The 14428-nt window shown below is 39.8% G+C and overlaps 1 protein-coding gene across 1 annotated transcript in view; it reads right to left on the reverse strand.

Annotated features, from left to right (window-relative positions):
• LOC133087006 (heterogeneous nuclear ribonucleoprotein H-like) overlaps positions 1–10869 on the reverse strand; it is a 49909-nt gene extending 39040 nt beyond the window's left edge. Inside the window, 2 exon segments of the mRNA XM_061183783.1 lie at positions 9960–10305; positions 10307–10869. Of these exon segments, the coding sequence (XP_061039766.1) occupies positions 9960–10305; positions 10307–10869 (909 nt within the window).
• Between the last annotated feature and the right edge of the window lie 3559 nt (positions 10870–14428).

Consider the following 14428-nt stretch of genomic DNA (forward strand, 5'->3'; position numbering starts at 1 on the left):
CCCTGGTCCATATCAGATACCCAAGCCCTTTTCTCACCCAAGAGAGATATAAAAAATAATATAGAAAAAGGAAAATGAATATAGTCCAGAAGATTCAGAGTTTTACTTATCTCTGAAAGTGATTTTCATTTAGAAAACTGTTTGACATCCTCAATAAGAAAGCAAGAAGTTATGGCCTGTCCAAAACATATTCAGAAGGACAAAAGAAGAGAAGATGAGATAAAACCCAAACTGAGAATTATGAGTATGTCTGAAGAGTAACCCAAAAGAATTTGGACAGAAGTAAGAGTAAATCAAAGACAAAATGAATAAAAATGTCCAGACCTAACAGAAGACGTAAAAATAAATTAATGAAATTAATGGAAAAAGACTCACATCTAGACATACCTTGGGAAAAAAAAATTAGATAACAAGGATTTTATAGGCATTAGGCAGACTAAAACAGATTACTTATAAATGACCAAAAATCTGGTAGTCCTCATTTAGAGCTTCCACTGGAACAGACTTTGTAACAAATTTGCAGGGATACAATTTGAAATCCAAGCTATTGTGTAAGTATGAACCAAGTGTGAGCCAATGTGTTCATGTGTAATGGCAAGAGAAAAATGAGAGACTTCAGAATAAGAATACCATTCATGTTCGCTTCTTTAAGGAAATCTTAAGTATATATTCAACTAATTATGAAAGAAATCAAAATAAGAGTTCCAAATGAGGAAGTTGTGCTATAAAATATGGGCAGTGGACATTAAAGCCCATTAAACATCATTCATTCATTCATTCATTTAACAAGTATTTATTGAGCCATTACTATGTGATAAGCGTTGGAAATACAACAGTGAACAAAACTGTTGTCCAGGAGTTAGTGGGAAATAAAGAAAATTCAACAAGTAATTATAATCATCAATGTGTGCTATGAAGCATATAGTACAGGGAACTAGCCTATTTTAGGGGTCAAAGAGGATAAATCAGAAATGAAATTCTTAACTGAGACCTAAAAGGTTGCTAAGAATTAGCCAGGCAAACAAAAGGAGGGGAGAGAGTGTTCTAGACAAACTGAAGAGCTCTTATAAGCCTCAGAAGCAATACAGGACATTTGAGGAATAGAAATATGTTTGGGAATTTCCTGGCGGTCCAGTGGTTAAGACACTGTGCTTTCACTGCCAAGGCTGTGGGTTCAATCCCTGGTCAGGGAACTAAGATCCCACAAGCCGTGCAGCGTGACCTAAAAAGAAAAACAAGTTCACTGTAGCTGGAACTTGGAGACCAGGCTAGAAAGATAGTCTGGGCCTGGTGAATGACGGCAAACCACGCTAAGGGGGTTGGCTTTTATCCTAAAGGTAAGTCAAAATATTATAGAAAAGTTTAACAGGAAATAGATGATCAGATTTGAGAAAATCTGATTTGAAAAAATTCAGGAAAAAATTTCTTGTATGTAGATAATGGATTGTACTGTAGCGTAGGTATGTGGGTAGATTCAAAAGATATTTACAAAAAAAAGACATTTAGGAGACAATCAATAGGATATGGTGGGACTTCCCTGGTGGCGCAGTGGTTAAAAATCCACCTGCCAATGCAGGGGACACGGGTTTGAGCCCTGGTTCAGGAAAATCCCACATGCCACAGAGCAACTAAGCCCATGCTCCACAACTACTGAGCCTGCTCTTGAGAGCCCACGAGCCACAACTACTGAGCCCGCGTGCCACAACTACTGAAGCCTGTGCACCTAGAGCCCGTGCTCCGCAACAAGAGAAGCCACTGCAATGAGAAGCCAGCGCACCGCAACGAAGAGTAGCCCCCGCAACGCAGCCATAAATAAATAAATAATTAATTAATTAATTTTTAAAAAATAGGACATGATGAATGATTAGACACTGCAGAAAAGGGAGAGGAGGAGTTAAGACTGACTAGTAGTTTCTAGCAGGGGCTATTGGGTGGATAGTTATGCTGCTGCTGAGAGGGGAGATATTGGAGAAGGATCAGGTTAGGGGGATAGTTCAGTTGGGGACATTTTGATTTGAGGAACCTAGAAATCATTCAAGTAGGCAACTGGGTATATGAATCTGCCTCTCAGGGAAAAGATCTGTCCCAATGTATAGATCTTTGAGTTAAAAAACAGTTGTCAAAAAGATTAGCAGACATCAGGAGAGGCAGGCGGGAGGGGTCCTCCAGGAGGAGAGGGAGAGGAGCAGAGGGCGATTGCTCCACCCACTCAGGCCCAGGGAGCCTGCTGAGCTCCCAGGTGAGGTGCCCTGCCCTCTGAGACCAGGGGTGGGGGCACACCTGGGCCCCTTCTGTTCCTTGAGCCTAAGGCCCACCCGCCACAGCCCCCAGGGCCTTTTTCAGCCCTGTGAGTCCTAAGCATAGGCCCCACCCACCGCCCAAACCTCACCCTTGCTTAGGCCCCACTCTCCACAGCCAAGCCCTTCCCTCCCTCCCTTTTTTTTTTTTCTTTTCCCTCTTCCAATTTTTTACTATTGTGGTACTGATGTACCTTCTGGTTGTTGATTCATCTATATTTTTATTTTTACATTCTTTCTAACATATCTGTTAGTTTCCTGGTCTAATTTTATTTTTTATTTTGTTATTCTTCTCTCTCTTCTTTTTACTTTTTGCCACCCCATGCGGCTTGTGGGATCTTGGTTCAAGAGCCTGGGGTCAGGCGGAAACTCCTGTGGTGGGAGCTCTGAGTCTGAACCACTGGATTAACAGAGAACCTCAGACCCCAGGAAATATTCATCGGACTGAGGTCTCACAGAGTTCCTCTTCTCAGCACCAAGACCCAGCTCTACACAATAGCCTACAAACTCCAGCGTTGGAAGCCTCAGGCCAAACAACCAGTAAAACAGGAAAACAATCCCACTCAAAAAAAAGGGACAGCAAAAAAATATGTCACAGATGAGGAGCAAGGTAAAAACCTACAAGACCAAATAAATGAAAAGGAAATAGGCAATCTACCTGAAAAAGAATTCAGAGTAATGATAGTAAAGATGATACAGAATTTCGGAAACAGAATGGAGGCACGAATTGAGAAAATACAAGAAATGTTTAACAAGATCTAGAAGAATGAAGAAACAAACAAACAGAGACGAAAAACACAATAACTGAAATGAAAAATATGCTAGAAGGAATCAATAACAGAATAACTGAGGCAGAAGAACGAATAAGTGAACTGGAAGACAAAATGGTGTAAATAACTGCCAAGGAGCAGAATAAAGAGAAAAGAATGAAAAGAATTGAAGTCAATCTCAGAGACCTCTGGGACAACACTAAATGCACCAACATTCAAATTATAGGGGTCCTAGAAGAAGAAGAGGAAAATGAAAGGGTCTGAGAAAATATTTGAAGAGACTATAGTTGAAAACTTCCCTCACATGGGAAAGGAAATAGTCACCCAAATCCAGGAAGCACAGAGAGTCCCATACAGGATAAACCCTAGGAAAAGCACACCAAGACATATATTAATCAAACTAACAAAAATTAAATTCAAAGAAAAAATATTAAAAGCAGCAAAGGAGAAACAAAAAATAACATACAAAGGAATGCCCATAAGATTACCAGCTGATTTCTCAGTGGAAACGCTGCAGACCAGAAAGGAGTGGCAGGATATACTTAAAGTGATGAAAGGGAAAAACCTACAACCAAGATTACTCTACCCAGCAAGGATCTCATTCAGATTCGATGGAGAAATCAAAAGCTTTTCAGACAAGCAAAAGCTAAGAGAATTCAGCACCACCAAACCAGCTTTACAACAAATGCTAAAGAAACTTCTCTAAGTGGGAAACACAAGGGAAGAAAAAGACCCACAAAAACAAACCCAGAACGATTAAGAAAATGGTAGCAGGAACATACATATTGATAATGACCTTGAATGGAAATCGATTAAATGCCCCAACCAAAAGACACAGACTGGCTGAATGGATACAAAAACAAGACTCGTATATATGCTGTCTACAAGAGACCCACTTCAGACCTAGGGACACATACAGACTGAAAGTGAAGGGATGGAAAAAGATATTCCATGCAAATGGAAATCAAAAGAAAGCTGGGGTAGCAATACTTGTATCAGATAAAATAGACTTTAAAATAAAGACTGTTACAAGAGATAAGGAGGGGGCTTCCCTGGTGGCGCAGTGGTTGAGAATCTGCCTGCCAATGCAGGGGACACGGGTTCAAGCCCTGGTCTGGGAAGATCCCACATGCCGCGGAGCAACTACGCCCGTGAGCCACAATCACTGAGCCTGCGCGTCTGGAGCCTGTGCTCCACAACAAGAGAGGCCACGATAGTGAGAGGCCTGCGCACCGCGATGAAGAGTGGCCCCCACTTGCCACAACTAGAGAAAGCCCTCGCACAGAAACGAAGACCCAACACAGCCAAAAATAAATACATAAATAAATAAAAGAAAAATTATTAAAAAAAAAAAAGAGATAAGGAGGGACACTACATAATGATCAAAGGATCAATCCAAGAAGAAGATATAACAGTTATAAATGTTTATGCACCCAGCATAGGAGCACCTCAATACATAAGGCAAATGCTAACAACCAGGAAAGGAGAAATCGACAGTAACACAATAATAGTAGGGGACTTTAACACCCCACTTACACCAATGGACAGATCATCCAAACAGAAAATAAATCAGGAAACACAAGCTTTAAATGACATAATAGACCAGATAAATCTAATTGATATTTGTAGAACATTCCACCCAAAAGTGGCAGAATACACTTTCTTCTCAAGTGCACATGGAACATTCTCCAGGATAGATCATATCTTGGGTCACAAAGCAAGCCTTGGAAAATTTAAGAAAATTGAAATTGCATATAGCATCTTTTCTGACCACAACACTATGAGATTGGAAATCAATTACAGAAAAAAAACTATAAAAAACACAAATACATGGAAGCTAAAATGTGCGCTAGTAAATAACCAAGAGATCACTGAAGAAATCAAAGAAAAATACATAGAAACAAATGACAATGAAAACACGATGACCCAAAACTTCTGGGACACAGCAAAAGCAGTTCTAAGAGGGAAGTGTATAGCAATTCCATCTCACCTCAAGAAACAAAAAAAATCTAAAATAAACAATCTAACACTAGGTGTGGGGAAAAGGGAACACTCTTGCACTGTTGGTGGAAATGTAAATTGATACAGCCACTATGGAGAACAGTACGGAGGTTCCTTAAAAAACTAAAAATAGAACTACCATACAACCCAGCAATCCCACTACTTTGCATATGCCCTGAGAAAACCATACTTCAAAAAGAGTCATGTACCACAATGTTCATTGCAGCTCTATTTACAACAGCCAGGACATGGAAGCAACCTAAGTGTCCATCATCGGATGAATGGATAAAGAAGATGTGGCACATATATACAATGGAATATTACTCAGTCATAAAAAGAAACGAAATGGAGGTATTTGTAGTGAGGTGGATGGAGTTAGAGTCTGTCATACAGAGCGAAGTAAGTCAGAAAGAGAAAAACCAATACAGTATGCTAACACATATATATGGAATCTAAGGGGAAAAAAAAAAAAAAAGGTCATGAAGAACCTAGTGGCAAGACGGGAATAAAGACACAGACCTACGAGAGAATGGACTTGAGGATATGGGGAGGGGGAGGGGTAAGATGTGACAGGGTGAGAGAGTGGCATGGACATATATATACTACCAAATATAAAATAGATAGCTAGTGGGAAGCAGCCGCATAGCACAGGGAGATCAGCTCGGTGCTTTGTGACCACCTAGAGGGGTGGGATAGGGACGGTGGGAGGGAGGGAGGTGCAAGAGGGAAGAGATATGGGAACATATGTATATGTATAACTGATTCACTTTGTTATAAAGCAGAAACTAACACACCATTGTAAAGCAATTATACTCCAATAAAGATGTTAAAAAAAAACAACTAGAGAAAGAATAACAAAGAAAATCCAAAGTCAGTAGAAGGAAAGAAATCATAAAGATCAGAGCAGAAATAAATGAAATAGAAACTAAGAAAACAGTAGCAAAGCTCAATAAAACTAAAAGCTGGTTCTTTGAGAAGATAAACAAAATTGATAAACCCTTAGCCAGACTCATCAAGCAAAAAAAAAGGAGAGGACGCAAATCAATAAAATTTGAAATGAAAAAGGAGAAACCACAACTTACACTGTAGAAATACAAAGGATTATAAGAGACTACTACAAACACCTATATGCCAATAAAATGGACAACCATGAAGAAATGAACGAATTCTTGGAAACGTGCAGTTTTCCAATACTGAACCAGGAAGAATTAGAAAATATAAACAGACATATCACAAGTATTGAAATTGAAACCATAATTAAAAATTTTCCAACCAACAAAAGTCCAGGACCAGATGGCTTCACAGGTGAATTCTATCAAACATTTAGAGAAGAGCTAACACCCATCCTTCTCAAACTCTTCCAAAAAATTTCAGAGGGAGAAACACTCCCAAATTCCTTCTACGAAGCCACCATCACCCTGATACCAAAACCAGAAAAAGATATCACAAAAAAAGAAAATTATACACCAATATCACTGATGAACATAGATGCAAAAATCGTGAACAAAATACTAGCAACAGAATCCAACAGCACATTAAAAGGATCATACACCATGATCAAGTGGGATTTATCCCAGGGATGCAAGGATTCCTCAGTATACGCAGATCAATCAATGTGATACACCACATCAACAAACTAAGGAATAAAAACCATATGATCATCTCAATACATGCAGAAAAAGTTTTGCCAAAACTCAACACTGCTTTTTGATAAAAAGTCTCCCAAAAATGGGCATAGAGGGAACCTCCTTAACATAATAAAGGCCATATATGACAAACCCACAGCAAGCATCACACTCAGTGGTGATAAACTGAAAGCATTTCCACTAGGATCAGGAACAAGACAAGGATGTCCACTCTCGCCACACTTTTTTTTTTTTTAGTAAATTTATTTATTTATTTTTATTTTTGGCTGCACTAGGTCTTTGTTGCTGCGTGCAGGCTTTCTCTAGTTGCGGCCAGCAGGGGCTACTGTTTGTTGCGGTGCACAGGCTTCTCATTGCGGTGGCTTATCTTGTTGCAGAGCACAGGCTCTAGGGGCATGGGCTTTGGTAGTTGTGGCATGTTGGCTCAGTAGTTGTGGCTCAAGAGCACAGGCTCAGTAGTTGTGGCACAAGGGCTTAGTTGTTCCCTGGCATGTGGGATCTTCCCAGACCAGGGTTTAAACCCATGTCCCCTGCATTGGCAGGAGGATTCTTAACCACTGTGCCACCAGGGAAGTCCCCACTCTCGCCACTCTTATTCAACATAGTTTTGGAGGTCCTAGCCACAGCAATCAGAGAAGAAAAAGAAATAAAAGGAATACAAATTGAAAAAGAAGAAGTAAAGCTGTCACTATTTGCTGATGACATGATACTGTACACAGAAATTCCTAAAGATGCCACCAAAAAATGACTAGAACTAATCAATGAATTTGGCAAAGTTGCAGGATACAAAATTAATGCACTGAAATCTCTGGCATTCCTATGCACAAACAATGAAAAATCAGAAAAAGAAATTAAGGAAACACTCCCATTTACCATTGCAACAAAAAGAATGAAATACCTAGGAATAAACCTACCTAAGGAGGTGAAAGACTTGTACTCAGAAAACTATAAAACACTTATGAAAGAAATCAAAGAGGACTTCTCTGGTGGCGCAGTGGTTAAGAATCCGCCTGTCAATGCAGGGGACATGGTCTGGGAAGATCCCACATGTCATGGAGCAACTAAGTCCATGCACCACAACTACTGAGCCTGAGCCCTAGAGCCCACAAGCCAAAACTACTGAGCCCACACACTGCAACTACTGAAGCCCATGTGTCTGCAGCCTGTGCCCCACAACAAGAGAAGCCACCGCAGTGAGAAGCCCACACACCGCAACAAAGAGTAGCTCCTGCTCACCGCAACTAGAGAAAGCCCACATGCAGCAACGAAGACCCAACACAGCCAAAAATAAATAAATAAATAAATTTATTTTTTAAAAAAGAAATGAAAGATGACATAAACAGATGGAGAAATATACCATGTTCTTGGATTGGAAGAATCAATATTGTGAAAATAACTATACTACCCAAAGCAATCTACAGATTCAGTGCAATCCCTATCAAACTACCAATGGCATTCTTCACAGATTTAGGACAAAAAAAATCTTACAATTCGTATGGAAACACAAAAGACCCCGAATATTCAAAGCAATCTTGAGAAAGAAAAACAAAGTTGGAGGAATCAGGCTCCCTGACTTCAAACTATACCACAAAGCTACAGTAATCAAGACAGTATGGTACTGGCACAAAAACAGAAATATAGATCAATCGTACAGGATAGAATGCCCAGAGATAAACCCACGCACATATGGGCACCTAATTTATGACAAAGGAGGCAAGAACATACAATGGAGAAAAGACAGCCTCTTCGATAAGTGATGCTGGGAAAACTGAACAGCTACATGTAAAAGAATGAAATTAGAACACTACCTAACACCATACACAAAAATAAACTCCAAATGGATTAAAGACTTAAATGTAAGACCAGACACTATAAAACTTTTAGAGGAAAACATAGGAAAAGCACTCTTTGACATAAGCCACAGCAAGATATTTTTTGACCCACCTCCTAGAGTAACAGAAATAAAAACAAAAATAAACAAATGGCCTTAATGAAACTTAAAAGCTTTTGCACAGCAAAGGAAACCGTAAACAAGATGAAAAGATAACCCTCAGAATGGGAGGATATATTTGCAAATGAAACAACAGACAAAGGATTAATCTCCAAAATATACAAACAGCTCATGGAGCTCAACATCAAAAAAACAAACAATCCAGGTAAAAATGCGCAGAAGACCTAAATAGGCATTTCACCAAGGAAGACACGCAGATGGCCAAGAGGCACATAAAAAGATGCTCAACATCACTAATTATTAGAGAAATGCAAATCAAAACTACAATGAGGTATCACCTCACGCAAGTCAGAATGGCCATTATCAAAAAAGCTAGAAACAATAAATGCTGGAAAGGGTGTGGTGAAAAGGGAACCCTCCTACACTGTTGATGGGAATGTAAATTGATACAACCACTATGGAAAACAGTATGGAGGGTCCTTAAAAAACTAAAAATAGAACTACCATATGACCCAGCAATCCCACTACTGGGCATATACCCAGAGAAAACCATAATTCAAAAAGAGAAACGCAGGGCCTTTGTATGGAAGTATTATGGCAGCACCATAGCACTGGTGGAGGATGAGGAACAGGTGAAAATTACTGCAGTTCTCTCAGGATCTATTGGTGGGAGCTCCACTGCCCCCCTGCCAACCCATTGGATGACAGCACTGCTTCTTCAAAGTGTTTAGAGGAGAATCCTTGAGCCTGTTGGAGAGGCAGCAATGGTGAGATGACCCATTCAATCTCCTGACTGGAGCATCAAACTCTGGCTGCTGACATTCTGGAGTTGTTGGCAGGGAGAAGATTAGTGGTCTTGACATTCACCATGTGAATGACAGGGTCTTGGTGCTCCAGCCGGGTGTCAGGTCTGAGCCTCTAAGGTGGGAGAGCCGAGTTCAGGACATTGGACCACCAGAGAACTCCTGGCCCCACGTAATATCAAGTGGCAAGAGCTCTCCCTGAGGTCTCCATCTCAGTGCTAAGACCCAGCTCCACTCAACGACTAGCAAGCTCCAGTGCTGGACACCCCATGCCAAATAACTAGCAAGACTGGAACACAATCCCACCCATTAGCAGAGAGGCTGCCTAAAATCATAATAAGTTCACAGACACCCCAAAACACACCACTGGACGTGGTCTTGCCCACCAGAAAGACAAGATCCAGACTCATCCACCAGAACACAGGCACTAGTCCCCTCCACCAGGAAGCCTACACAACCCACTGAACCAACTTTAGCCACTGGGGGCAGACACCAAAAATGTCATTCTCGGTAGTTCTGTAAGGTAATCCCCGCACGTGTACACAGTGCCCTGTTGTGTTCTGGAAAGTAGAGCCACCATCCCCATATCTGTGATCTGACATTCCTGAAAAACAATAATTGAGGTCTCTTCCAAATCTATCTGACCCAAATCCATAGCCATCATTATAGACATTATAATTATCATAGCCTCCATAACCTCCACCATAAGCACTACGCCTCATCCTTTCAAAGCCAGCTCCTCTTCCAATGCTGTTATACCCTCTACCAGCCCCAGGTCTGTCACAGGGACCTGGCCACTGCATGGCCATAAGTTTTCGTGGTGGATCATAGTGCTCAACTGCTCTTAAAGATTTCAATATACCTGTGCCCTATTCTTTCCTTGTGTTTCTTTAGAGCCTTTTCAGCTATTTCCTGTGAAGCAAACTGCACGAAGGCCTCCCCCATACTTCTCCCCTGGAAGTCCACCGGCAATGTTATCCCATTTGGCACAATTTCCAACCCTGAGAAGAACTGAACAATTTCTTCCTTGCTACATCCAAAGGGGAGTCCTCTAAGCCGTACAAAGCCATCATTAGCTGTGTCAGGACTATTTGGACCAGTACGCTTCAACACCCAATCCATTTCAACGTTGTTTGACTTGAATACTTCAACATATCTGTGTCCCATAGTTTCTCTGTCTTTTCTCAGGGCCAATTTGACTTCATCTTCTGATTCAAGTTCAACTAAATCCTCGCCACTCGGTCTGCCTTCTCTGGTGTAGATGAAACGAATACCTTGAGCCCCATTTTGAATTTTGCAGTCAGAAAAAAACTGCTGCACTTCGTTGGGCAAGCAAGACCAAGACAAGCCCCAGACATTCACCACGAATCCCTCGCCACCGTCGGTGCCCAACATCAACATCTCTTAGGGGGTCCTGGCGTCAAAACAGACTGCACACACAACTTCGGCGTGGCTGAGAAGAAAATCAATTGATATTTATAAGACATTCCATCCAAAAACAACAGAATACACTTCCTTCTCAAGCGCTCATGGAACATTCTCTAGGATAGATCATATCTTGGGTCACAAACCAAGCCTTGGTAAATGTAAGAAAATTGAAATCCTATCAAGTACCTTTTCTGACCACAATGCTGTGAAACTAGATATCAATTACAGGAAAAAAACTGTAAAAAAATACAAACACATGGAGGCTAAACAATATGCTACTAAATAACCAAGAGATCACTGAAGAAATCAAAGAGGAAATCAAAAAATATCTAGAAACAAATGACAACGAAAACACGACGACCCAAAACCTATGGGAGGCAGCAAAAGCAGTTCTAAGGGGAAGTTTACAGCAATACAATCCTATCTCAAGAAACAAGAAAAATCTCAAATAAACAACCTAACCTTACAACTAAAGCAATTAGAGAACAAAGAACAAAAAAATTCCAGAGTTAGCAGAAGGAAAGAAATCATAAAGATCAGATCAGAAATAAAAGAAAAAGAAATGAAGGAAATGATAGCTACGATCAATAAAACAAAAAGCTGGTTCTTTGAGATGATAAACAAAATTGATAAACCATTAGCCAGATTCATCAAGAAAAAAAGGGAGAAGACTCAGATCAACAAATTAGAAATGTAAAAGGAGAAGTAACAACTGACACTGCAGAAATACAAAGGACCATGAGAGATTACTACAAGCAACTATATGCCAATACAATAGACTACCTGGAAGAAATGGACAAATTCTTAGAAAAGCACAACCTTCTGAGACTGAACCAGAAAGAAATAGAAAATTTAAACAGACCAGTGACAAGCACTGAAATTGAAACTGTGATTAAAAGTCTTCCAACAAACAAAAGCCCAGGACCAGATGGCTTCACAGGCAAATTCTATCACACATTTAGAGAAGAGCTAACACCTAGCCTTCTCAAACTCTTCCAAAATATAGCAGAGGGATGAACACTCCCAAACTCATTCTAAGAGGCCACCATCACCCTGATACCAAAACCAGACAAAGATGTCACAAAGAAAGGAAACTACAGGGCAATATCACTGGTGAACATAGATGCAAAAATCCTCAACAAAATACTAGCAAACAGAATCCAACAGCACATTAAAAGGATCATACACCATGATCAAGTGGGGTTTATCCCAGGAATGCAAGGATTCTTCAATATACTCAAATCAATCAATGTGATAAAACATATTAACAAACTGAAGAATAAAAAACATATGATCATCTCAACAGATGCAGAGAAAGCTTTTGACAAAATTCAACACCCATTTATGCTAAAAACCCTCCAGAAAGTAGGCATAGAGGGAACTTTCCTCAACATAATAAAGGCCATATATGACAAACCCACAGCCAACATCATTCTCAGTGGTGAAAAACTGAAACCATTTCCACTAAGATCAGGAACAAGACAACGTTGCCCACTCTCACTGCTATTATTCCATATAGTTTTGCAAGTTTTAGCCACAGCAATCAGAGAAAAAAAAAGAAATAAAAGGAATGCAAATCAGAAAAGAAGAAGTAAAACTGTCACTGTTTGCAGATGACATGATACTATACATAGAGAATCCTAAAGATGCTTCCAGAAAACTACCAGAGCTAATTAATGAATCTGGTAAAGTAGCAGGATACAAAATTAATGCACAGAAGTCTCTTGCATTCCTATACACTAATGATGAAAAATCTGAAAGACAAATTACGGAAACACTTCCCATTTACCACTGCAACAAAAAGAATAAAATACCTAGGAATAAACCTATCTAAGGAGACAAAAGACCTGTATGCAGAAAACTATAAGACACTGATGAAAGAAATTAAAGATGATACAAACAGACAGAGAGATATACCATGTTCTTGGATTGGAAGAATCAACATTGTGAAAATAACTATACTACCCAAAGCAATCTACAGATTCAACGCAATCTCTATCAAACTACCAATGGCATTTTTCACAGAACTAGAACAAAAAATTTCACAATTTGTATGGAAACACAAAAGACTCCAAATAGCCAAAGCAATCTTCAGAAAGAAGAAAGGAGCTGCAGGAATCAGCCTCCCTGACTTCAGACTATAGTACAAAGCTACAGTAATCAAGACAGTATGGTACTGGCACAAAAACAGAAATATAGATCAATGGAACAGGACAGAAAGCCCAGAGATAAACCCACACACATATGGTCCCCTTATCTTTGATAAAGGAGATAAGAATATACAATGGAGAAAAGACAGCCTTTTCAGTAAGTGGTGCTGGGAAAACTGGACAGCTACATGTAAAAGAATGAAATTAGAACACTCCCTAACACCATACACAAAAATAAACTCCAAATGGATTAAAGACTGAAATGTGTGGCCAGACACTATAAATCTCTCAGAGGAAATCATAGGCAGAACACTCTATGACATAAATCACAGCAAGTTCCTTTTTGACCCACCTCCTAGAGAAATGGCAATAAACACAAAAATAAACAAATGGGACCTAATGAAACTTAAATGCTTCTGCACAGCAAAGTAAACCATAAAGAAGACAAAAAGACAACCCTCAGAATGGGAGAATATATTTGCAAACAAAGCAACTGACAAAGGATTAATCTCCAAAATATACAAACAGTTCATGGAGCTCAATATAAAAAAACAAACAACCCAATTCAAAAATGGGCAGAAGATCTAAATAGACATTTCTCCAAAGAAGATATACAGAGTGCCAGCAAACACATAAAGGGGTGCTCAACATCACTAATTATTACAGAAATGCAAATCAAAACTACAATGAGGTATCACCTCACACCTGTCAGAACAGTCATCATTGAAAAATCTACAAACAATAAATGCTGGAGAGGGTGTGGAGAAAAGGGAACTCTCTTGCACTGTTGGTGGGAATGTAAATTGATACAGCCACTATGGAAAACAGTATGGTGGTTCCTTAAAAAACTAAACATAGAACTACCATATGACCCAGCAATCCCACTACTGGACATACACCCTGAGAAAACCATAAATCAAAAAGAGTCATGCACCACAATATTCATTGCAGCACTATTTACAATAGCCAGGACATGGAAGCAACCTACGTGTCCACTGACAGATGAATGGATAAAGAAGATGTGGCACATATATACAATGGAATATTACTCAGCCATAAAAAGAAACGAAATTGAGTTATCTGTAATGAGGTGGATGGACCTAGAGTCTGTCATACAGAGTGAAGTAAGTCAGAAAGAGAAAAACAAATACCATATGCCAACACATATATATGGAATCTACAAAAAAAAAAAAAAAGGTTCTGAAGACTCTAAGGGCAGGACAGGAGTAAAGACACACACATAGAGAATGGACTTGAGGACAGGGGGAGGGGGAAGGGTAAGCTGGGATGAAGTGAGAGAGTGGCATGGACATATATACACTACCAAATGTAAAATAGATAGCTAGTAGGAAGCAGCCGCATAGCACAGGGAGATCATCTCG

Source organism: Eubalaena glacialis, chromosome 3 (genome assembly GCF_028564815.1).
Source record: "Eubalaena glacialis isolate mEubGla1 chromosome 3, mEubGla1.1.hap2.+ XY, whole genome shotgun sequence".
NCBI lineage: Eukaryota > Metazoa > Chordata > Mammalia > Artiodactyla > Balaenidae > Eubalaena > Eubalaena glacialis.